Source organism: Mycteria americana, chromosome 1 (genome assembly GCF_035582795.1).
Source record: "Mycteria americana isolate JAX WOST 10 ecotype Jacksonville Zoo and Gardens chromosome 1, USCA_MyAme_1.0, whole genome shotgun sequence".
Taxonomy (NCBI): Eukaryota; Metazoa; Chordata; class Aves; order Ciconiiformes; family Ciconiidae; genus Mycteria; species Mycteria americana.
This window is the reverse complement of record NC_134365.1, coordinates 188,675,029-188,700,435: the sequence shown is the minus strand read 5'-3', so window position 1 is coordinate 188,700,435 and position 25,407 is coordinate 188,675,029. Positions and strand designations below refer to the sequence as shown.

The 25,407-nt window shown below is 41.3% G+C and overlaps 1 protein-coding gene across 1 annotated transcript; it reads right to left on the bottom strand.

Annotated features, from left to right (window-relative positions):
* Positions 1-1,340: 1,340 nt before the first annotated feature.
* On the bottom strand, positions 1,341-24,673 carry TNFSF11 (TNF superfamily member 11). Its single transcript, XM_075491984.1, has 5 exons — positions 24,443-24,673; positions 16,685-16,852; positions 9,994-10,039; positions 9,813-9,911; positions 1,341-2,565 (listed from the first exon to the last, which is right to left on the bottom strand). Exons 1-5 carry the CDS (start codon positions 24,671-24,673, stop codon positions 2,144-2,146), a joined length of 966 nt encoding a protein of 321 aa, XP_075348099.1. The 3' UTR covers positions 1,341-2,143.
* Positions 24,674-25,407: the final 734 nt, after the last annotated feature.

The window sequence follows — 25,407 nt, the reverse complement described above, 5'->3', positions numbered from 1 at the left end:
AAATCAAAACTCCATAAAATTCATTGTAATTCCCTCAAAATAGTCGATTTGTGCCTCAGTTTTCTTGAGTGAGTTATACCATACCCAGCCTGCATGTTCTGAAATCTGAACAAAATGATTGAAGCTGCACAAGAAATACAGGGACAGAGGAAAATAAAGAAAGCACAAAGTTGATTTTTTCTTAGAAATATATTTTGTAAGAAAACAAAACAATATTAACGTTAAAAAGAAATGTTTATGATACAGTATAAAATAATTGCTTGAATTCAACTCAGTTCCTTATAAAAAAAAAAAAGCCTGAGGATTTGTATGAAGCCTCAATTCCTACAGATTTGAGTCTTTTGCCTTCTGTGATTCACACTGCGTTAAAGAGCAGGTTTTCCCCGCATCATCCTTAGAGCACCCAGACAAACACTCCAAAACTTCCCTCATCCCTTCCCCAACAAGTTGCCATTCCCTGCCCAGATGTGCTCTAAACATCACCCATAGTATCTGCAGCTCTCTCCTATGGCTCCCATACCCACCCTCAGATTCCATCCACCTACCTCTTTTGGCCAAGCAACTATACAAGCGACAACACACGTTGCAGCTAGCTAGGAGTCTCCCCATATTATTTTGTTGGCTAATATGAACAGTGGCCAGCCACTGACAAATAATGTATAATGGCTGAGTTGTTCTCAGCTGTCTGTTCTCATAAAACCTGTAAGAATATCTCTTAACACTGCCATCCATCTGCCAAATCTGGCAGAAGCGTGCAGAGTTTCAAAAGGTAGGAGAGACAGGGACAGGCAATGCAATGACATAAACTTCACTTTCTCAGGAAACTAAGCTAAAAAGTCATTACTCAATTGCAGAATTTACAACTTGCACATTTTGTTGTAGGAAAACATGCCTGTTCAGTAACTATAAATACCCTTAATACATTTCTGTGGCTTATTATGTATTATTATTATATATTTTTTTTTAGGTAATGCCAGCTTTGTAATGTCAATTACCCTCCAGGTTTGAAAGGCACCCAGTGACCAGCATTCTGGTGTAATTATTCATGACATTGGTGTGATTCCCCCCCTCCCAATAATACTGACAAGTTTAAGAGAAATCTATTAAGTTAAAAAGAACAAAGATATATATTACATTTGCTAATTGCAAACAACCTCTTTTAGCTGCAATTTTTCCCATTGGGATTAAAAAGTGCACCAGTTTAACATGTCTGTACATTAAGAACAGTTTAAAACATTAAATATACAAACAGCAAGAGATTTAAAATATTTTGTATCAAATACTATAGGACAATATAATTTACATTTTTTTTTTTTTTACACAAAACATTACACCCGAAATATAACTTTAGATATTACAGAATATAAAAATACATACTTTTTGTCTAAAAAATGTCTTTGCAGGTTCTGGCACATGTAATACTTTAAAGGCACACTGTATTTTGGCAGTCTATATTTGCAATTAACTGTGCAACAATAATAAAAATGACCTGTAATTAACCTTTTAGAACTGCAAGGCCACATGATCTCCCTTCTTCCTTTTAATCAGGTAAAAAGTTAAGTTGAACCATTTAGGTGTTCTGCAACTCATTTCTGCCATGGCCTGAGCTCTCCAACACTAATCCGGCAAAGCAAGAACAGGCTTAAGCATGTGAAAAGCCACATCAAATGCAATGGGATTAGTCATACTTTCACAATCTTTGCCGTCTCAGGGTCAGAACTCAACCCCAAGCAAAATTAAGCCCTAAATGCAAGCTGGGAGCCAAGTTCTGTCCTGCCCTATGTTTGCGCCAAAAGTAGTAAGACTAGCACAGGTTAAAAAGTCAGGGCAGAACTTGGAAAAAGAAGTTCAATAATATTAATTGCTCTGATTTCAACTACATCAATGTAAAAGTCATGACTCTACTGAAGTCAGTAGAGACATATAAAGTAAAACTGCTGTAAGACTGAATCAGGAGAACTATGTAATTTTGCCCTTTGGTGCATTTGTGGGACTCCCACTGGAGCCAGCACAGGGCAAAAACGTGTCTTTAGGGATATATGGCTTATACAGACGCAATTGGGTTGCAAAAGATTTTCAGTTCTGTCTTCAAGTTGTTTCTGGACCAGTAAAAACCCAAACAATTTTCAGCACACTAAAAGATTCAGTCTAAATCCCTTACTTTAAACGCCCCAAAATAAGTTGCTTCTTGTGATGAATCCAATAGCAATGGGTTTGATACCTGGATACTTATCATTTCACCAGATTTTAATTTAAAAAACCCTCCTACATTGACAGAATAAAAATGAAATTCTGAATTCCCTGACCAGTATTTGGTGCTTCCTCCCTTCATCAACACATCAGAGCGCCGTATTTTAAGGTTTGTCTTAGTCATATACACCATCAGCTGAAGCCCTCTTTTAGTCAGGTTTCCTGAAGTTTCATGATGTCTAAAACAAATGTTGGCATAAAGGTAGTAAAATCCATCTTGATTAACAATTAGCTTTCCATCACTGAATGTCATATTTGATAAGTTTGCCTGGCCTTTGTCATGATGCCAGGATGTGAGGTTCACTTTGCGAGTTCCTGAAGAGAGGGGAGAAAAAAAAAATTCATAAACATTTAACAAAACTCAACATTTAGAAAGCAATCCCCAAGTTTTTAGGATCAATAGCAACTACAGTTATATAGGCTAAAGTGAATATTAGACAATTATGATAAAAATTAATCAGAAATTTCCTTTTTTCATCATGTACTGCCATATTTGGCTTGCTATTTATAACCGTCTGCCCTCCCACCAACACAGCTGCTGGACCATGGTACAAAACATTTACTTGGCCAATAGTTCTATTATGCTAAGCAATCACACAACAAGCTCTGTATAGAAGTTGTGTTCCACCTAAAACTCTATTCAAATAACAAATACTAGAGAGGAATTTGAAAAGAAAAGTTACTAATGAAAAAACAGCAAATCTTGTTAGTCTTTAACCTGTGTTTGCAAGGAATAACAAAAAAATCTGGAAACAAGTTAAACTGGTAATTCCCCAAAGAGAAAGCTTATGAAACTTTCCCGTATTTTATGTTCTTGTGACTGTAGTGGGACAAAGGTAGACATATTTTCATTTGAGAACACCAAAAAAACAGGGAAAAAATCGGTACAATTGTGCATCTTTAGTACTACACAATAAGTTGCCTAGACTTTAGATAGCGCTTCAAGTATTTATGACATAACAAACCTTTTTATGCAAAAACAATGTTTAGAGTTAACCCAGTGCTCGCATATGCCAGAATAAGGCTCCAAAATCTGGTTTAGTCATATCCTAGATATCTAGGGTAGTGGCCCACAGCACAATCCTAATTCTTTGATAATTGTACAAATACCTCTAGCTGGGCAGTTATAGCTATTCGGAAGGTAAACTCCGATTCTTTGTCTAATACCTAGGGGAAGGTCTTGCAAAAAGAGCTTTAGGAAGACAGATGTGATTCTGGATGCAGTGCTCTTTTTTTTCTTTTCTTTTCTTATTTTTATTTATTTATTTTAAAGTATCTTAAGTTTCAAACTAGAAACAATGAGCTGATATTCCATGCTTGGAGGAGAACAGTCCCCTTCAAGTTGTCTTAAGCTGGAGATCCACAAATTAGGAAAGAAAATTATGATAATATTCTCTCTGTCTCTCTATAGAACATCATGTGTGTGGGAATCAAAATACACATATAACAGTTACCAAGTCTGACTACCAAAAAGGAGAGATTAATAGAATTAACATATGTAAACAAGCATTATTGAATTCCTTCTAACAGGTACGTGCAAGCCTTTTCAGCTCTGCCTGCATGATGGTGGCCTGGTAAACAGGAAGCTGTCCCTTATCTGTTAAGGTGGCTGAATGCTCTGTGAAGAGAACAAAAAGGAGCTGAGAGACTGGAGATGCTTTGGTTAGTTTGTCAGCTCAGCACTGTCACTGAAAGCTAACTTCACATATACAGGTACAAATGTCCCCCAGGAACTCTGGCCCAAAAGGCACCTCATCATCAAGTTCCACATTGTATCATCTCTGGGAGGTTTCAAGGTAGTCAAATCTCAGATGTCGTTTCATGTAGATCCTGGACATTAGGAAAAGGTTCTTCGGACATTAGGAAAAGATTCTTCATTGAGAGGGTGGTCGGTCACTGGAACAGGTTCCCCCAGGAAGTGGTCATGGCACCGAGCCTGTCAGAGTTCAAGGAGCATCTGGACAACGCTCTTAGTCATACGGTTTAGTTTTAGGTAGTCCTGCGAGGAGCAGGGAGTTGGATGATCCTTATGGGTCCTTTCCAGCTCAAGATATCCTATGATTCTACTGTTGAGGCTGTGCTAAGAGCTGGCCTGGCAGGTCAGATATGCTCTCTCTCAGTGCCTGAGTCTTCCTTCCAAACCTGGTCACATTTGACGCTTCAGTTTGGTTTCGGTGGCACAGTGTTAAGAAGCAGCCTGCAACACCAGGCTAGATAGCATTGCTACTGCAGCACGTGTATTATGTAGAGGTTTATCACAGTATTTTCTGTTGAGGAGCATGCCCTGAAGCATACATCCCACACTCCCTTCCACCTCTCCTTATTCTCCCAACAAACTAAAACAATCTATTCCCACCAAAATTTCCATGGCATATGGCAGGGCCCAGCGCCCGCTCCTCCAACCATGTATTGAGGCATGCCCCAAAACCACCAATGCTCATAAGCATGCTGGAGGAAAGCCCCAGGTATATTTAGTTAGTTAAGATGCCTGCTGGATTTGTTTGTGCAGAAAGACGTGAGGGGAAGTAGGGGCAGGGGAATTTGAGAGCTATGAGTCTTCCCTAACTGCCAAGGGGAAGCAACTTCTGCATGTGAGAGGAATACTTTGATAGTAGTCCAGAACAAAAAGCTTCTGGCATTCTTCCACAGAGACTTGAGCAAAGCACAGGCTGTCAAAGGCAGATCATGAATAGTTGCTCCCCTATGGCTCCAGTACAGCCAGGTAGAAGTTATACAAGCAAAATCATACAGAGAAGCCATCTTCTATGCAGTGCCTCAAAAAAACTTCTGAAAACCATCAATTAATTGGAAGCAACAGTAAGATCTTAAGTCTCTTAGCCTGGAATTATTCACCTGCAAGAGATGCTGAGATAGGGGTACCAGAGTACACCTCTGAAGCACTGGGGATAGCTGAGGAAGTTGTAGAACTTCTTGTGCACAGTGTTAAGTGTGCCAGAAATACTGTCCACCCCAAGGAGGTTGGGCTACCTTCAAGATGAGGAGGATAAGCAGGAAATCACTGCTTGGATCAGAGGAGAGGCACATTAGAGGTGTGGGACAGGAATGTATACATATGACAGAACAGAAAGGCATGCCAGCATGCTGTGACTGACTGTTGGCACACTGGGTAGCTGCTAGGCAGATTTTATTTACCTGCCAAGTAAGCTTTAGTTGCCAGTTTTAATCAAGTAGCAATTTTAAAGAAATCCTTAGTGGGAATGCACAATTCTCTACTGAAGAACGGGGAAGAGAGAAAATACATGCCACAGTCGCTTGTAATTGAGATGCTGAGAGGGGCTCTGGGTGAAGTTTGTTCACACTGTTTTGGTGTTGAGGGGAATATGCATCATTCATCCATGGTCAGGTGGAGGGACAGGCCAAGAGATGATGGAAGATGACCCTATCTGTTTTGAGCAGGGAATTAGCCTAGGTAACTTCTGGAAGTCCCTTCCAACCTAAATTATAATGCTATGGTTGTATTAACTGAGGCGGATGGGCGTTTTGCCACAATTCAGAGCTTCATAAGAGGCATGCCACTGCCAGCAGCACAGCACAAAGATGTAGGAGTTATGCCATGCAACCTTTAATGGAAGGAGTGAGCAGGCTCTCAGCACTTCTGGTGGCAATACACCCAAATTTGGATACACCAAAACAATCAATACCCCAAAACAGGCAGAGGAGAAAACTGGAGCATACAAGTGTCAAGTCAGCTGTCCATATACCAGAAACTCTGAAACATAACCCAAGCCATGGGACAATCAGAAATGTTGCAGTACACTATCTTCTGTAATAAAATTTACTATGGAGCCATGAAAAAAATAGCACAAGTCATGTTGACAGAGAAGGAAGAGGTCAGAGAGATACTGAGTAAGATAACCTTTCAGACATGGTAAAAAGCATTAAAAAAAGTCAAGATAATACACAGTTGTTCTGGTAACTGAAGACAAATTAAAACAATGTCTTGGATATTTGTGAGCATGAACTAAGACTAATAGAAATGAGTTTTAATAAAATTAATTATTAAGAAGGAAGATGATGGGAGGGGAACAGAGGAGAAAGTAACCCTGTATTGAGGATTTGTTTGCATCCTAGTAGCTTTCAGGTATAAATAATGCCTGAGGGAAGGACCAAAGCACTGTTTGCTCTGAAAGACTGTTTTGGAGGCAAAGGGCAGCTAAGCCAAACCTGTAGCTGTAAATATCTCAGAATACTACAGTGTTTCCTTAGACAGCTGAAGGTACCAATTCACATCCCAAATGATATATTTAACATTTACATTTATTTCTGTTTGTGATTTTCTCCTTTAAACTGTGACTAATTTCTGTAATCAATTTATAAACCAACCTTCACTGTTCTCATTTAAAACCTAGGTAGCATTTACAGTGAGCTCTGGTAAAAAGCAACCAGCAAGCATCCAGCTTTAACCTAAGGCAGCAAACAAAAAAATACACACAGCAAGCCAAACCACTATGGCTTCTGCAGCCAAATGATGGGTGGGGACACCAAGACCTGGGAAGGGGTATCTTCCCCCTCCTTTGCACTCCCCCCAGCTGCAAAAGTCCATTTGGGGCTTGATATTATTGTGATCTAGGTAAAAGGAAAATGTTCCCTCACAGACACTGCTCAGTGCCCCTTCATGAAGGGTGTTCAGTGGCAAACTACTTAAAATCCTGTTTGACAGTGATGAAGACTGATTTTTTTTTTTTTCCTGACGTTGTCTATTTTGGGTCAGAGTGATGACAGTAGAGAACCTTAAAATACTAAGTACAGATCTGTCCAGACTCACAGATGGCATAAAACAATTCAGAAGGATTTCAGACATGTAGGGTAAGGAATCAGGGGAAGAAAACAGAAATTGCCATTTGCAGTCAGAGGAAACGGGATGGGAGAGAAAAACTCCTGGTGACCCTCAGGCAAATTCTTCATCCTTTATGCCTGCCATTAACCTCTATGCCACCCAGGCAAGTGGGTACTGCCTCATACCAGTGGGCATGATACTAAAGTGCCTCACAACCAGTAGGTTCAGGGTTCCAGCTATCCGTAAGAATGCAGCCCCTCACTGCTGCAATGCCCACAAGGACCACAGAAGCTGTGCTCATGATTAACATCCTGGCAATGCTTTTCCAAAAGAGGCAGAAACCATATGTGTCAGATCAGGAGGGAGTATGTCCAACTCATCACATTGGTAAGGGGTTGATCTGCTCCAAGGAGAAATAAAGCAGCTTGTTGTCACAGGCACTGTATTTCTGAGAGTTCCTGCAGCCTATGCTATTAAAAAAAAAAAGTGAAGAAAGCAAGCGAGAGCAACACCTCCCTTGCCATTACCCACAGATGTGCTACAAGGTTAATGCAGTGATGCACAACAGTAAAAATTATCAGCTGCTAGCCCTGATAAAAATACAGTTTACAGCCACATCCAGGTAGACAGCAAATAAATTCCCCACAGGAAAAGGTGGATTTCACAAAGTATGACACTGACACACTCCACTTCTGCAGATATAAGTGATCTGTCTCTATGATTAGCAAATTAATTGAATCCTTCCAAAGACAAAATGCTAAGACAAGTTTACTGATACTGCATCTTCTACTATTGACCTATGTCAAAAGCCAAAATCTGACTGAAATAGAAGCTTGTCAGGAGGTATTTGAGCTAAGAAGAAAGCTTGTAGAAGTTCTGACTGCCATCTGACAAGCTGCTGAAGCTCTCTGCTTATAAAGCTCTGGATCTTGGCAATGCCAATGCACCTGACAGGAGAAAGAATCCTATCCCTCCAGGCAAGAAGCTAACCCCTTGCGTACAGAAATGCTTTGTCTCTAAATAGAGCAAGAGCAAGGTATTACTATGCAGGCTGCTGAAATCTCAGATTTCAAGCCTCAACACAGCATTCCCCTTTGGTTTAGTTATATAAAACAGAAAAGCAAAGCACATAGCTTAATTAACAAAGCAAAGCACATAGCTTAATTAACAAGGAGTTCAGCACTGTAGAATGTATACATCTTCAGAGGAAGATGACAGTGGTGATCAACACCCCCTCCTATCTTGAGTCCGCCGTCTGATAGCTTCAGAATAAACTCTGGTTTACTTCTAGCACACCAATGAAGATTGTTGTGTTGAGAATACAGAGAGAAAAATCTCAACTGGCAGTGCCCAAGGGCAAAAAAGGAAATGGTACTAGGATATCTTAAAATTGTAGGAATGAATCTTTTCCTCCAGAGAGTGTTCCAAGACAGACTCATGTCTTGTTCCCTCATATTGTACTAGGGAGGATACTCCCAAAGCCATCCAAAGATACTTGTGGGTAGATAAGAGCTCTGGCAAGATAAAAGCATGCCATCCTCTTACCACAGGGGCAGATAAAAGCCATAAGAACATTTTTTCCCCCTACTCAATAGCTCAGAAACACACTGCACCCAAGTCAACACACTGACCAGAAACCCTGTTGCTGAGAGTACAATGCTGTGATCTTTGATCTTCCTGCTACTGGACTAGATAGATGCAGACAGACCCTTGTGAAGCTTTGGCATGTCTGAACATCAGGAAGGCCCTGGGAGTCTTGATGTGAAAAAGTCTATACCAGCCCTGCAACATAATAACGAATGGAATATGACAAAACCTTTTCAACATGCCATTAGCAGAAGGAAACACTTGCTATAAATTCAGTCCTATGTTATCAGAGTGCAATGTACTCAGAGGGCAGGAAACTGGCAGGCAAGTTATAATAGTGACAGTGAGACTGTAGTTCTAGGTTTTCAACACCTCAAAATGAAAGGTGTGCTTCCTTTACAGCTACTTCTTACACTGATGGGCAGCCGACATGCATGTGTTGTGTATTCATGTAAGATACTCAGCTTCCAGATCCACCCCGAAGACAAATGCTGTGTCACCCAGTACAGACCTGATTATACTTCAGGACACAAAAGGAGCATTGCTGTGAAGGGTTGAATAGGTGGATATAAGACATTCTTGAATTTTACAACAGAAAACAATACATTTCTTCATCTGATAACAGGACAAAAAAAATCTTAGACTCAATGGAAGGGAAACATCTTCCAACCTGCAAGATCTGGATTCTGGCCAATCTTTGTGCTGGTATATCCTGTGTGTATGTATGCATACATTTGTGTGTATGTATACCTATAGCTGATGTCCAATGTGAGTGAAGAACTCCAGATGGGCTCTACTAGCCAAAGAAAATAAGAAACTTCAGAGGAGAGCATTCAATGCATATCTTTATTCCTCACCTGAAGACAGCACAAAAGGCAGGCCAAGCCCTCAGAGCTTGATCATGAAAACTGGTCATTTGAAATGGAGGCCATTTAGCACATAACAGACTGATATAAGATACCTGAGGCAAAGGGGAGCTATCCTCCTGTTAACATTACCCCTGCTGCCTCTGAAATTTATTTATTCTCATTATCAAAAACCTCCAATTTATTCTCATTATCAAAAGCCATTTCTGAAATCCCAGTCTGTTGCTGGTATTGCTGAACTATTTTCATATACTTCACTGTTTAATACATTTATAGTAGCATTGGAAGTATTCACTTAAAACTGAACTTACCAGATGGAATATTCTTATCATCAATAATGAGATGGGCAAAAGGCTGCTTCTCAGGTTTGCTTCTCTTGTACAGATCCATTCCTAATGCCTCCATTGCAGCTAGAGATAAAAGAATTGCATTACCTCAGAAAGTCAAGTTTAGTAGAACTACAATATTTCTTATTCATAAACCAGCACCTACCTTTTTCTGGTCTTGGTGGTGCTCTTCCCATGACACGCTGGACTTCCTAAAATGAGAAAGAGCCATTGCTTTCATGTTGTCTTGGTTTTGTAATATTGTGTATTGCAGGTAGTTTGCACAATTACAACACTCTGTGTGTACGTATATGTGGGGGTTGTTCTACCTACAGTATATTCAGATGCCTGGGATACAAATCTCATATTTAAAGGATGTATAATATGAACACACAGTTTAGCTGCCACAATCAAATTACTTCCTCTGTCCAATACATCTGATAAAGGTGGATAGGAATGATGGTGTGTATGATGACTGTACTATTTATTGAAGTAGTGGTGACAGGACATTTACAACCTTTCCTACTTATTGCACTTCAAATATAATGGAACAATGACTGCTAAGAATGTACCACATAAACCAATGGAGTTTATGAACTGATTTAGTTACTTGGGGTCAAAAGGTAATGAAAGAGGCAGTTCTACATAGGGACTAGTGTGTAATCACACTAACAACTAAGGGAAGCTAAGCTCTGAACTTCATTTGTGATGAGGGAAACAAAAGCCTCCACCCCTCACATTTGATCACTAACAGGGAAGGTTGCAAGACTACAGGGCTTTATAATCAAGGCTCACTTCTAACAAGGTATGCAGGAACTGAAGGATTAAGCATCTTCCACATCTGTACTGGGCCAAATGGACTGGGTGCCAGAGTTTGGAAGTATGCGTTCTTCAAAACTGCAGATGCATTTTACCATGAATGAAACCCATATTACCCAAAACCAAGAACAGCACAAGTAACAGACATCAGGCACCACAAAAAACCTTGCTTCTAATGATCCCCACCTGTTTTCTTCTTGAGAAAACATACAAACAGCAGTTTTCAAAAATCTAAGCAGCCTGTTGTTGCTACAAGCCTGGACTGAGTCTTGGTAATATTTCTAAAAAACAGGGGTAATATTCTACTTGCTATTCAGAATACCTCATACCATGGAGCCATCAAGATGATGTTTAGTAAAAGGAAATAATTTGCTGAAGCTGGCAAATCATATCTTATCTTTCAAATCTAAGAGTGATCCTTTGTTTTGTCTTTATGTCACACATATTGCTGTTTGTCTGATGCAATACCATGTATATGCAATACGCCTCAGATTTGGCCAGATCAGCAACTTTCCACTGTGCTCTCAGTCACTGTGGTGTTTTAGAATTTGAAATCCTGCTTTGAAAACACCTAAAGTCCTGCTTTCATGTAATTTTGCAGAGACAGTGAAATCTAACTCCTTAGCCAGTGCATTCATTACTCTCACTTTCCCCTTTCAGTAGGTGTTTAAATGTTAAACCAAAATGAAAAGCCACAGCAGTATGGAAGTTGTAGTATGACTATCAAAGCATAATAGTTCAGCAGAGATATGCTGATTTTGTAGATAAGAATCATTAAGATGCTTTCTGCTGTAGAGACAAGAAGAAAAGCAGAAGAATCGCAACTTCAAAAGAAACAAAACTCATGTCCACCTCCCCCATTTACATTCACTTCCCCTCTCTGATCTTCCTACTTCAATGTCAGTTCTAGGAGCATGAAAATGAAGCTCAATTCTAGGAGCTGCACACCAGCATCAGCCTCTAGCCACACTTGAACTCTTTAGCTTCATCAGAAGTAGGAAGATGACAAAAAATTGTAAGTACTACATACTGCGAAAAGTGGCAAAGCCTCTGAAGAGAACAGGACTTAAGGTAAAAGAGACTGGGAGATGGACCACACTCTCAGAGATTACTGCACCACACCTACTCTCAACCCTTTCCCTAGAAAGGGAAGACTCCTTTGTTTTCTTGCTTTCTTAATGGAAACTTCTCAGATGTGGAGTCTGCTTTCATATCCTTTCCTTCTGGGGGATGTGATAATGTCCTTGCCTGGAGAGCCTACTGGCCAGATCCAAGAAGAGCTATGTATATTTTAACCTCCTATTATCTAAACTGGCACTAAAAAGAATCCCATCCTTGGTAACTACACAGCCCTTGAAGTCCCTGAACTGGCCAGTTGCTATCCTCCTCTTAACCTACATTTTTCTTAGGAGTATAGAGTTCTGCTTCTGCACTTTTCCAAAGATGCCCTAGCTTGAGCAGCTACGTACCTCACCTTCTGAGATCTAGCAGCCTGACTCGGCTCATCTTCCATGCAGAAAGGCTGTGGTTCCTCACGAAATGCAGCCTGAGCTGCTTTCTTTCTAACTGTTGGTGGTGCTGTTCATCTGCAACATCACCACTTGGTAAGCAGAGCAGCTACCCAGGAAGACTTGGGCCCACAACTCTCCTTGTCCTGATGGTCTTGAGCCTACTTTCCCATTTCCTAGGAGCATCCCCCTCTGACAGAAACACTCTCCTGTGCTCCTCTTGAAGCTATGCTACTATGCAATTAGGAATGCAACTGTCATTACAAAAAAAGGGAGGTTATAAGCATGAGCCCAACACTAACACACTGAGAAGAGCTGGAGACTGGCTCATGTTCATTGACTCTTCTGTGTGCTTGTCATTGGATTAGAAGCGGCTAGCTTGTGGCCAGAAAACAGAAATCCTCCATCAGCTGAGTTCTCCAAACACTGGACTAGTGTTAAGTTCTTTACTCGATTCTGACCAGCCCCAAAAAATTTTGATATTCCTTTCTGTTCTGTTGCCCAGACATCCAAAAGGAAGCTGAAATACATGAACTAGTCCCTAGATAACAGAGATGGAGCTGTGGGTTTCCTCCTGAAGAATAAGTAGTTCAACACTTCTCTTGGTTTTTTGTTGGGTTTTTGTTTTGTTTTGTTTTACTTCACATTTCTACAGTTCCAAGGTGCTGATACACAACCTACCTTAGAAAAGCGTTTTAGCATGTACTTGCTTCCAACCCCAAAGGACTCAAGGGCCACATTTTTCAGTGAATGTCTGAAGATATCCAGATGTCTAAAGATGGCCCTTAGTAGGATTATAAAAATCCCCTGGTACCCTTATTGCAAGGAATTAAGAGCTAGGATTTTCCAAATCTTTAAAGTATCAACTGCATTCTTTAGCACCTGAATGTCTTTAAGCATCTCATACCTAATCACAATGTACACTACCATTAAGAGAGCAGAAACAGCTCAACAGAATCTGTCACTAAGACACTGCTATGGCATGATAACTGCTGACAAAATATTACCAGTGACTTCTCTTAAGACTGCCACCCACAGAACCATGTGCGCTACCAAGCTGTTGAGTTATTTTTAGAAAAACTGTACACAAAAATCACACCACTCTGTTAGTCTTACAATAAGCTGCACTTTTACACCTTTGCGTCATTTGCTCACTGCCCACCAAGTCAACTCTGCTGGCCTGCTTCCCACATTCCAACCTCCTTCATACAGTCACTGTTTATACAACAGACAAGCAGCCAGTCACAAAAATGAAAAATGTGTCTTCCTTCATCCAAAAAAATTTAAGAGGCCATTGGGAAGCTGCAAAACTTTCACATTTTAAAAGCTAAAATCATGCTTTAAGTGCCTGGAAAGTTGGGAACTGCTCTTTCCTCTTCCACAGCAGGCTGCAGGTTTTAAGCCTTAACATCTCAACATCTTCAAAACAAAAACAACCCTTGCTCTTCAAGTTATGTCCAATGTTGAAGATGCAGAGACAAGGCTGAACACGTGACATTTGTGAATGGTTTTTCCTCTCCTTTGGCTTTTAAAGTATCTCAGTATCTACTTTGAGCAGCTATAAGTAGCCTTTTGAGACCAATCAGAAGAGAACCCCTCTGGACATTCATGTGCTTCAGCTGTGATCTTAAAGGTCCTTTATGCAGTTTTTTCTTCTACCTGACTGCTTTAAGTCCAGCTAATACCAGGAAGAAGTATCTGACTATCTTGCCGGAAATTCAGCAATTTGAAGAATGCTAATCAGGAAGGAAGTGAAAACTAAAGTACATGAACCAATATTCATCAGAAGATAGTTTAGAGATCAGCGCTACAACCTCTATCCAAATAAGTAGTCTATTGCCTGCAGAAGAAAAAGGGCATGTAAGGTTGTAGGATGGAAACTAACATTTTAACAACTTACAGCAATCACTTGTGAAACCTTGACTTTGTCCATAACTACATGCACTCTAAATGTCTGCTAAGTATACAGATCTCTTTATAAGTGCTGCCCTGGAGGTCTAGCAAAGTATTGTTGCCATGTGGGAGACTAGTTTACGCCTGAACTCCCCAAGCTGCTAGAAGCTGGGAGTATTGCCAAGAAAACTTACTTATGAGTTGACCTAAGATATGTTTGTAGTCCTTTCTACTTCAGGCTCATAACAGACTTCATAAGAACTGTGGTTAGTGCATCTGGACTGCCAAAATGTTTTTAGGGTTACATGCAAAACAAATTAAGCAAACAGACAGACTAGGAAAAGTATATTATTTGTCTGCTTGAAAGTTTATACGCAATATTGAAAGCGTGCTTTCTACTGAGCAAGCTGCTCCCTAAGCAGTATTTTTATCCTAGAATATGTTAAGGAATTCACCATTAGATTTTGATTAAAAAAACCCTCTAATTATTATTTTTTCACGAGACAAATGTTTCTGGACCTGACCTTGCAGCCCTACTACACTGGTTTTCATAAGAGCACTTTCATTTTCAACATCAATCCCTGCTTTAGATTTAAGCACTAGGTCTACAGGTGTGCAAAGAAAACAGATGAGAACCAGTGCAGTAAGCTAAAAGCTGTAACCAGAGTATAAACCTGAGCAAAAGCAAGTTGTCTATTTTCATTTCCTGAACAGCTTGAATTGCAAAAGAAAAAACATTGAAAAATCACAAAACTTAAGCAGTATTTTAAAGTGTTCCATTTCAGTCACTTAACACACTACCAATTCAAATAAGGATACTGGTTCTTAAAACACACACAGGTTAGATCCTCCTTCAGGAAAGCAAAGAAAGCACAGACAATAGGAAACCTCTTTCAAATCACATTAGCTGCATTCCCACACATAAAGGACTACCACAACTGGAAGTAAGATTCGGCTGCATTGCTGCCCTTCATTGTAGCAGAGCTTACAGAACATGATAAAGTATAATTTTGCCTTAATACTGTTTCTTTCACTTCTCTGATGTACCAAAAAGATGCAAATGTAGCCCCAGGCAAGCATTTTCCTATTTTTCTCTGTCATCAATATATGATGACAAAGCATCCAGAACACTGACCCAGCTGCTTAATACATTCTGTTGCATTCAAAGGAAATTCAGAGTCTGATTACTTTGGCAAGGGAATTTTTATTGTTCTCAAACTAATGGTCATCAGCCAAAAAAGTTATCCCTACTCACTACTTATCTTGGCCACGGACATTGCAGCATTTAACCTCGATCCAGAATGGCAGGATATGCAGCCTCAACTAAAGCCAATGCCTTTGTTGAGTAACCAGCAGCAAATGACCAGAATACAGGGCTTCCCATTCACTTACTGTAACAAGCTCCTTACTGTGTCATGGGAGCTGCATGAACGAGCAGTCTAGTACCAGCACACAGAATTAGGTGTAGTGTGAGGCAGTCTATAAAATGCTGGAAGACAGAACTAATCCTAGAGAGTCAACCTTTTTTTTTTTTCTTCCTTAAGCTTTTCAAGGAAGTGGCTAGCAAATGGGTAAGACATGAACTCCTAGGTTTCTTTAAGTTTTGTTCACAAAAAGATCTGTCACTCAGGGTACTCCGTTAAAAGCAAGCATTAGCAGAATTAAAGTACCATATAATTAACTACAATTCACTCTGTAAAGTGTACATGAGTTTGGCTCAAACCTAATGTAGTATCCTTTATGAAAAACTGACAGTTTTATGCAGATGTGAAAAAGTAGTAATGAACCTGGTAAGCCAGGAAAACTAAATACCATAGCAGACATTCAGCTTTTAAATAGCCCATAATTAGCACTAAACACTATCATGAACACGCAAAGAGATCAAAGGCAGTAACTGCAGTAAGAGGTGATTGTGACATATATCCAGCTTGTCTAGGCTTCTTCATTAGGGCTGACTTCTTTAGCTGACTACTTTTGTTATTTGTGTTTGGGAACAAGCTGTCATTCTCAACTGCTGGGCAAAGACTGCCTGGTTATTGTGCTACAGCAAACTAGCTCTTCTGCCAGTGTGGCAATGGTCTGCACAGAACAGAGAAATGGCAAAGTGAGCAAAAAAAGAAAAAGGAGATACTATCCCTCATTTGGGGTTGCAGAAAGAGTAAGAAACAAGCAAATGTTATCTCCTCTGTCTTTCAGGCAATATTTTACTAGTCAATGATCTTGACTTGGGAGAATCTTGTCAGAAACAGTCAGGAAGATTGCTTTGAAAAAAATGTGGAACTGTCCTTTCTTATGAACGTCCAAAGTGTTGGCAAACCTATACAAATCTTAGGATAAATGACTACCATTCAGGCCCATCCAAATGTCAGAATGGCCAATCAACTAACTGCAGTCATAGTTTTCTCAGTGCAACTTCAAGTCTTCCTTTCTTAAAAAAAAAGTGTTTGAATACAGAATTGGTTAGGCACTACCAGGTTCATGAGCAAACACAATATGATCTTGGATGCAACTTCAGGTATTACTCGAACACCAGAAAATACTTTGTAGAACTTACCTCTGAATACAGATGTTGGAAAAATTGTTTTAAGTTCAACAGGAGCATGAAGTAAAGGAACACACAGTCTGTCTGCCACTTACCTTCTGCACAGCTCTTTGGAGAGCCTGTTTCATGCTTCTACATGATTCCGGCATTAACTTCACTTCTTGATTTTCAAAGGATGCATCACGCAAATCTGTATTTTCTTGATGTCCAGAAAGTGTTCTGACACAGTGTGCATGTTCTTTTGAAATTCTAGTAGGGTCCATCTGAAACAAAAATATAAGCACAACCACAGTTTTAAGTGTCTGTCCAAGAGACATTAAGAGCATTTAAGTTAGAGAAAATTTTCAACCATCTAAAAGTTTGGCACCTAGCTGAGTTTCTTATCTAAATTTTCATTGTAAACAACTAAAAGAAAAAGTTCCCCACATAGAGGTTTATTTCATCAAACAAGCATGACAGATAGGAGAATGAATTATCTTCTGGAGCTGCCTAGTTCATTAGCTTAGACTGGATATCTGACTTTCAAAAGTTAAAGATAAATCCCACTTTTACAGTAAAATCAATAATCCTGAATTCCATTTTTGATCACTCAATACAATATCACAATTATTTCAGCAGGCAACATACACAGCCATCCTACCTGTAAAAACTATAGTTTGCAAGACGACACACAAATGCCAAGTAGAGGAACTTGGGGAAAGTATGTACAACATCTAGCACATCATTTTCAAGAGGAGAAACAGAATAATAGTTATCATTTATCACTGGAACTATTTTGTGGGCAAGAGATACTGCTGCATGAAACAGTCACCAAGTAAGACAGCACAAATTCAGAAAGACCAAAAGATGATAAAACCGTAGCACAGAACACCTCTGCTTCATGGGTCAAAGGCTGGTAAATGTAGAAGATCTGGAATATATTTTTAGCAATCAGTCTTTGTGATTGAATCAAACATACTTTTAAATTGTAAGTTTAGGATACTCCTGAATTCTATCAATTAGGTAAACTGGAAGGATATTCCAAGGATTAGGAATGTGCCTTGGCAGAGTTTAATTGCATAAACATTATTTAAACCATTTCACCCTCTCTCCGCACACTCCATATACTTTACACTCAAGAGATATTAACCACTATCTATCAGAGATGGCCTAAGACTCTCAGCAATTGTTCTCAACTGGTATTTATTCTGCTTTTATGTCAGTCTTGAAGAAGGGTTTGTGTACTCAAAACCTTGTCCAAGTTCTCTAACTGTATCAGCTTGTCTAATAAAGAACATTTACTTCTATTTTTCTGCATAAGGTGGAAGGAACAATTTTATCTGAGAATTACAAAAGGTAATACATTATTTGTAATCACGATGAGGGTGAGAGCCAAGACATTATAGATAGTGCCTGACCACTGTTCAGTTTCCTTTAACATAGCACTGAACAAAACCTATCATCAAAAGGAAGTTTTGCAGAACACAAAACAGTCAGAGTGAATCAAACATGTTCTATCATTTGTTCACATGAACATAGATTCAACTCCCTAACCCCAAAAAAGAACCAAGTTAACTTAAAAGCATAAGGTTAGGATTACTGAGGTGAATTTAAATCTACACCAGTCAGGCAGCCATCCAACAGGCACACAGTGCAGAGAAACATTTGTTGCACAGATGGCAACACCAAATGCTGCCTTGTCCATCACCATCCTTCTGCTGAAGTCTCCAGGTGAGAGCTGTTTGCCTGACTCATTCAGGCCAATGTCAGCCCCTGTGACCTGTTTAGCTGTCTCAGTTATCCCTGCAGATTTGGAATGAAACAGGTCAGAAAAGGTTCACCTGAAGATCAGAAGATGCTATGGCTTTGAGCAGAGGGGTAGAGATGAGTTACAGAATGGCTTGGAGACAGTAACATCTTCCTGGGGTAGCCTGACACATCTGAATCCAAAAGAAAATATGTGTATAGCCATTACAGCTCTATGAACTAAGCACTAAAAACCACACTAATGACTTCTGAAGTCAGCTAGTGCAGTGCAGCCTCATTAACTGTGTAAGCTGATCTAAACCAGCACCTCTGTGCTCTCACCTTCTTCACGACAAAATTTCATTCCTGGTTCTCAATCTCCTCTTCTAAATCAATAACCTGTGAGGAACGTTTCCTGATCTAATTTCCTGAAAGATTAGCACCCTGAAACCAACTCAATTCAGGTATCAGACAAGCATCAGAGGCAGTACAGGGACAGGCATAGGAATGAAAGAGCAGGAAGGCAGCACTAGCTTTAACAATGTAAAACTGCACCCTAAAAGCATGTCTCAGTATGTTCCACTAGTATCCAGAACTCAGAAAATCAACTGTAAACTGAAAGGAAAAAAATGAAGTGCAAAACGTTTATCAACAGTTGCTAAAAGGCAGTTAATACAGAATGACCTGGGTTGGAAGGTACCTCTAGAAGTCTCTAGTCCAGCCCCCTGCTCGAAGCAGGGACAGCTTGTAACTTAGGTCAGGTTGATCAAGGCCTCGTCTAGACAAGCTTTGTGGAATTTCCATCGATGGAGACTTTCAGTCTCTCTGGGTGAACTGTTCTACAATTTAACCACTTCTACTGTGTAAAAACACCGGTTTTGACATCCAGCTACAGTTCTTCTTGCTGCAATTTATGACTGTGCCTCTTGTTTTCACTGGGCACTTCTGAAGAGCCTGGCTCCATCTTTAGGTAGCTGAAAATGGTGATTAGCTTCCCTCACCTTAGTCTGTTGTTCTTTATGTTCAAAGAATCCAGTTCTCCATTTCTGATACACTACGGTCCCTGTCACAGTGGACTTCTGCTGGACTCTCTCCAGTTTGTTGATACACCTCTGGTACTGAGGGATGCAAAACAGGACCCATTATTCCAGACGTAGCCTCTTACGTTGGGATTGTTAGAGACCTCAGGGAGGGTCTTCAACAGTATCTGGATGTCACTTCCCCCCTCCACACACACCACAGGACAGAAGATAGAAAGCCACAGCAAATAACTGCCAGTAGATACTCATTTTTATCAGTAATTCTACTAGCGAGAGACTATTACCCCAGTTTTGAATTTAAACACATCTGAAAAGTAGACAAGAAAACTAGTTTTACAACACAAAAATCATGAAATTCGTAAAGGCCTGAGTGTCCAGCATGACAAATCATGTGTAGCATAGACTTACAGCTATTACCCATCAGCAATCAGTCAAATGTGTCACACAACACTGTGCTAGAACAGTAACAGCAGACTGTACAGAAGCACTTACTCAGATTATAGTTTATCTGCTGAAGGCTTAAAACAGAAAACCAACTCTGCACCTACAGTTAAAAGACTGAAGGCTTAATGGAAATGCTGTAACTGATAGCTTCAGCAACTTAAACCTGTGCAGCCAATCCTGACAAACTGCAGGTCTCTAGAGATTTAGTGTTTGATAAGGTGACGCTCTGATCTTGGGACTAGCTAACCTAGCTGATTGCCCTTACCTTTTTCAAAGAATACCTAGTCTTCACCACATTTAACCATGGAAATTAGCTCGCTTGTCTGAAAAGGCATTCTCAGAAATCCTGCATCTTGTGTCTTTTTATAAAGAACATGTACCTAACTGCCATGGCTGTAAACCGTTATTACTGAGCACTGAGACCAAAACTGGGCAAGAAGTGATGCATAGAAAAAACTTTCAAGTTCGAGTGTTTTGAGAACTTCTAAAGAGCCAGACGAAATACCAGAATGGTCTACAGGAATCAGCTTGCTAACCTGCAAGGCACAGAAGGTGAGCTTTTGAATAAACAGAGACCTTCAGCATGAAGTCTTAAATATTTAATACCTGGAAGAAACATCAAGATGCAACCAAAAGTATTGGAGAAAGCTTTATAACATGTTAAGCAAGCTAAATACCCTAGAGGAATTAACCTATTTAAATAGAGGAGTGTCTAGCTTATTTTTCCTATGTTACTGTTGTGTGTACATCCATTGTGTCTGACCTTGGAATCAGATCAAATCTTTTGGTGCCCCTTGATTTTCAGCATCTCTAATCATTTAGTTGCATCTCTGGACTCCTTTCACCTAAATCAGGGCAGCCAAAATGAACTCCAGCATTGTGGGCGAGACCAGATGAATTTACAGAATTAAAACACAATTTTCTCATGTTAAGAAGATTCATTTTGATTTTAAAAGATGCAATACATTCCAGCCAACTTTACCTATTAAATGTTGCCTCAATTATGCAATGTTACAGTATATACTCTGTACTTAGTTCTTACAATAAATGTTTACCATTTATACCTGTACTTATTTTCAAACTTAAACCAACTTCCAGATTATCAAATATCACTTCGTACTCCACAATCTTTCTTAACCACCAAGAAGGTTCCAGGCTTCCAAAAAGCACTAATGACCCCCAGCAAGCTGTTTTCCATTAGCTACTGCCCTAGCACGCTCACAAAACTTTAGATGAAGTCTGAAAGGCGATTGTTTAAAAACATACTTTCATTAAAGTCAGAGTTCCACAGATGCATGAAGTGACAATGAAAATCTGTCTTCCAGGTCCCCATTTATCCAAGTGTGAATTCTTCAGTGTGGTAGAATACTTAACATTTGTACAGACTTTTTTTAATGGGAAAAATGGATAAGTTTGGAGTTCCAGGTTAAACTATGGGAGTTAGACATCCAGCCCCCATATTTGGATTTAAGCACTTCCCGCTTGTTCCAGTGCCCTCCAGTTCAGTCAATGTTAGACTAAATTCTTACTCTTTTATGATCTAAGTACTTTAAGGAAGTGGGCCAGAAAGAAAAGTTTAAAAGCAAAGCTTTTGGAGACTAGCATTTACCAGTGAAAGTTTAATAAAATACTTTGCTCTCTCACCTTGTGCTGTGCACAAGTCTCTATTATGTGATGATCTCCAGCTGCTCTGAGTATCTAACTGAGTTTTCATGGCATTTTCATTGATCATGAGCAAATATTCCTCATGAAGTACAAGCAAAATAAACACTTAAGAGCAATTCATTTTGTTAGTGTTTAATTTCTTGGATTCAGTACATTGCACAAAACTGTCCAAAAAGAAAAGCCAGAACATCTTAATGTTTTCACATTTCAGAACAGTATTATATTGGTAAAATTTAATTGTTAGCTTTTTCTTTATTTTAGATATACCAGCTCATTGTCTCATTTGCATTGCGCTGCATTATTTCTTGACCACAAACATGTGTTTACCCGTGAAAATCTAGTGTCAGTCTTAGTTATGCGTCTTGTGAAATTCCAAATGCTCAAGCCACAAAATAAACAAAACTAAGGAAAAACCAAAACCTCAACTATTGTCTCAGCTCATGTTGTGTCATGATCCAGCCCAGTATTATGCAAATACAAATAAAATGTGTATGGTAAAACTGAGTCAGAGTTTACTCAGCCTCTTAGGTAGACTTTTAAAGAGCTTGTAAAAGGTGTAATTTCTTAATATCAGCCTATACAGTCAAATCTTGTAATTCACATTTGGTTCATTCACCAACCAAACAATCCAAATTTTTTGATGCACAGCTGCTACTATTAACTTATCATTTTAACAAAATACACCATAATACTTAAGTTCTGTTATTAAAGTACAAATTTAGATAGCTGAAATCTGTACTGAAAAGCACAAATTGAGATAGCTTAATACAACTAAATTTGACAGCAATCTTTTCAAAAGAAAGAGGTCAGACCATGTCCCCTATAAATAAAACAATCTGCAAGACAGTTAAATAAGACTTAACTTCTGCAGGACCCACTATATTTTTCCATCTATCTTATTTCACAATAAGAAACTGGTGAACAAATATGGATTACGGTATCTTATTATTGTGAATTACGTACTTACTTCAAAAGTATACTTATTATTCTATTTTTCAGTGATGCCAAAGAAGACATTTTCTCCATTAGAAATTTTTCAGGCAATGACTTCAGTCAAGTCTACATCTAGCTACATCGTCTCTTTTAGATGTTTCAGAAGTTCAAGTTTACAAAGGACTCCATCCAACAGCATCATTCCAAATCTACAGGAACAAGAAACTGGCAAGAGAATTAAGCTGCCAAATGCAGAACTACACCCGGACTATGTAATTTTTTAAATCAAGGAAGCTGAAGAAAAATAGTTGTTATGGTAAGAAAGCTCTTTTTACCCTTTGTTAGGCATGTGTGAAACACTGACATGAACCTACCAGAAAGAGTCCTTAATAAGGGGCAGGAGGTAAAGAGAATGGAAAAATAGGGTTTTCAAAAAGTATACTTTCATTAGTTGTTTTGATTGCAATGGCTCTCTAGCCTATTAATCAACGTATAGCTGTGCATTTCTATGAGCTATGTTTTGACAAAGATGTCTTTTCAAGTTCATGCAGATCTGGAGTGAAAAACATTTCTCTGCCACAAGCTGAACTAGGCATTAATTTATTTAACTGTCAATCAAACAAGTAGCTTTAAGCTACTTTACAATGAGTCCCAGAAATTAAATGTCACTCTTCTGAAGCATACAGGTTATGATTAACTAAGTACTGTACTGCTGTTCCATTTTATTTTTGTAAAAATGGCAAATGCAAAGCCATTGTCAGTAAGAAAATACTAATTGGTCTGCATAATAAATTATCAGCAGCGTTACTGTATATCTGATAGTCATTAGTCTGCTTAAGCAGGTATACATTTGTGCAATATCTGGTTTTGGAGTGCACTGTTAAGAAATCCAGTCTGCTACATCAAGATCAAGCACATCTACCTAGAAAGTAAACCGAAAGAAACACGTTTCCACTCCCCACTGACTTCAAATGAAAAGTACACACAACAGAAGTACCACTTCCATATTAACAGAACTATATTAGCATCCGACAAAAAACCCAAGCAGAAAGCTAACGCCTAGCCCTGAGAAGCAACCAGCCAGCAGCCCCCCACTTCCTCTGAGAGGGCTCAGCTGTGTGGGGTAAGAGACACAGCAGCAAGCGAGCAAATCCAGTCAGTCAGCCGAGCTGTTTCCAAGAAGCGGGCTCCTCTTCTCTCTGAAAGCCTAACTGCTCGTCACCTCATCTCCCCCACAGCGATACCTCCCTGTGCTCCTTTCTGTGTGCACTGCTGCCTCTTCTGAAGCATCCCCTGGCAGGCTTGCGGCCTGGCGGGCAAGGGGCGGCTCGCTCTCAAAACAAGCTCCTGAGCTACAGTGGGCACCTCCGGCCGATGCCCACTAATGCACAGACCCTGCTCCACAGTGCCCCTGTGCAGTCTGAAGGACAAACGATCCCAAGTGGTGGTGTGTGGTGGCTTTTTTTTTTCCCTTGGAGACATTTCTCCTGCTGGTGAAACATTTATGGCAGCCAAAGACCTCAGCTACATCAAACCGCTCTCCAGTGAATAACTGAAAGCTGATCACTAAAAACCAAAGCCCCGCAAGACTTCTGGTGAAGGATCATTAAACTCCTTCCCGAGTCGGGGACCCCTCACATCCGACCTCGCTGAGGAATCCTGTACCTCAACATGCACCATTAGGCCACAGCACTACCTAGAACACCTCAGGCAGAGCAGCACCAGCAACCAGGGGATAACTCAGGCCGGGCAGGGTCCCGGGAGCCCTCCAGCCCGACCCCTCTCAAAGCTGGGCCAACTTCAGAGCCAGATAAAGTTGCTCTCTGCCCTTTTTTAATTAATCTCCTCAATCCCACCAACGCGAGCGCCTTCGCCTCTTCCGAAAGGGGTGGGGGTGCGAGGCGGGCGCTCCCGCCCTGCCCGGCCGCTCCCTCACAGCGCGGCTGCCGGCGCCCAACGCCCGCCGCGAAGGCGGGAAGGGGCCGCGCCAACCCCTTCGCCCTCACCCCGCCGCCGTCCCCGGGCGCCAGCAGAGGCGCCGCTTACCTGAGCTCGGAAGTAGAGGAAGAGGGCGACGCTGCAGACCACCTGCCCCAGCCCCAGGAGGACGAGGGCGGCCAGGAGGGAGCGGGAGGCGGGCGGCGGGTGCGGGTGGGCCGGCAGCGGCGGCGGTAGCGGCGGCGGTGGCGGCGGCGGGGCGCTCTCGTGGGCGGCGCCGCTGCCCAGCTCCTCGCAGCCGCGCAAGTACTTGGTGTAGTCTCGGCTGGCGCGCCGCATGGCGCCGCGGGCAGCTCCGCACCGCTCCGCTCGGACGGCTCCACAGGCGGCCAGCGGCTCCGCGGAGCTCCCCAGCCTCGGCAAACAACCCCGCCGGCCCCGCCGGGCACCTCTTATAAACTGGTCGGCCAATCAGCCCTGGGCGGCGTGCCTCTGCCCCCCCTCCCCTCCGCCGCCACACACATCACCACCGCCCCCTCCTCGCCTCCCCACCCCGAGCAGAGACCGGCCCCCCCCGGCCCGCGGCGGGAGGGTAGGGTCGGGCCGGGTCGGGCCCGCCCCTGCCCCCGGAGCCCCGGCCTCCGCCACCGGGCCGGTCGCCCGGCGATCGCGGTCGGCGCTGCTCCTCCTCGCGGAGCGAAACTCTTCGCCTCCCCTCCACCATGAGTGAACAAAGTACAGGCAGCCCTGCCTCGGCCGGCTCCTGCCGGCCGCCGTCCCCTTGCCCCCTCCTCACCCTTGCCCCCGCTCAGGTTTGTGATGCACCCGACAGCCGAGGCCTCTCTTAGCCCGTGGTCGCGGCTGGAGGGTCCTTTTCCCCCAAATCCCGGGGTACCTGGACGCGGGCGCACCCCGGGTAGGCCCTCTTTCTCAGTCATCCCCTGGCCCCTTTGGTGGGTCCAGGTCCTCAGGGGACCAAAGGCCTGTCAACCCCTCCGCGTCTTAATTCACTCCTCACTCAGGCCAGGCTAAAATGAGCACAAATGGTGTTGACTTGCACTGTCCAAAACAGG

What these genes read in the sequence shown, in the direction of transcription:
- TNFSF11 (XM_075491984.1), bottom strand. Translation starts at nt 24,673, where the DNA reads ATGCGGCGCGCCAGCCGAGACTACACCAAGTACTTGCGCGGCTGCGAG. An exon ending in TCCTCTACTTCCGAGCTCAG is followed by an intron (nt 16,853 to 24,442) that starts GTAAGCGGCGCC and finishes TTTTTGTTTCAG; the next exon opens with ATGGACCCTACTAGAATTTC. An exon ending in TGATAAGAATATTCCATCTG is followed by an intron (nt 2,566 to 9,812) that starts GTAAGTTCAGTT and finishes CCCTCTCTTCAG; the next exon opens with GAACTCGCAAAGTGAACCTC.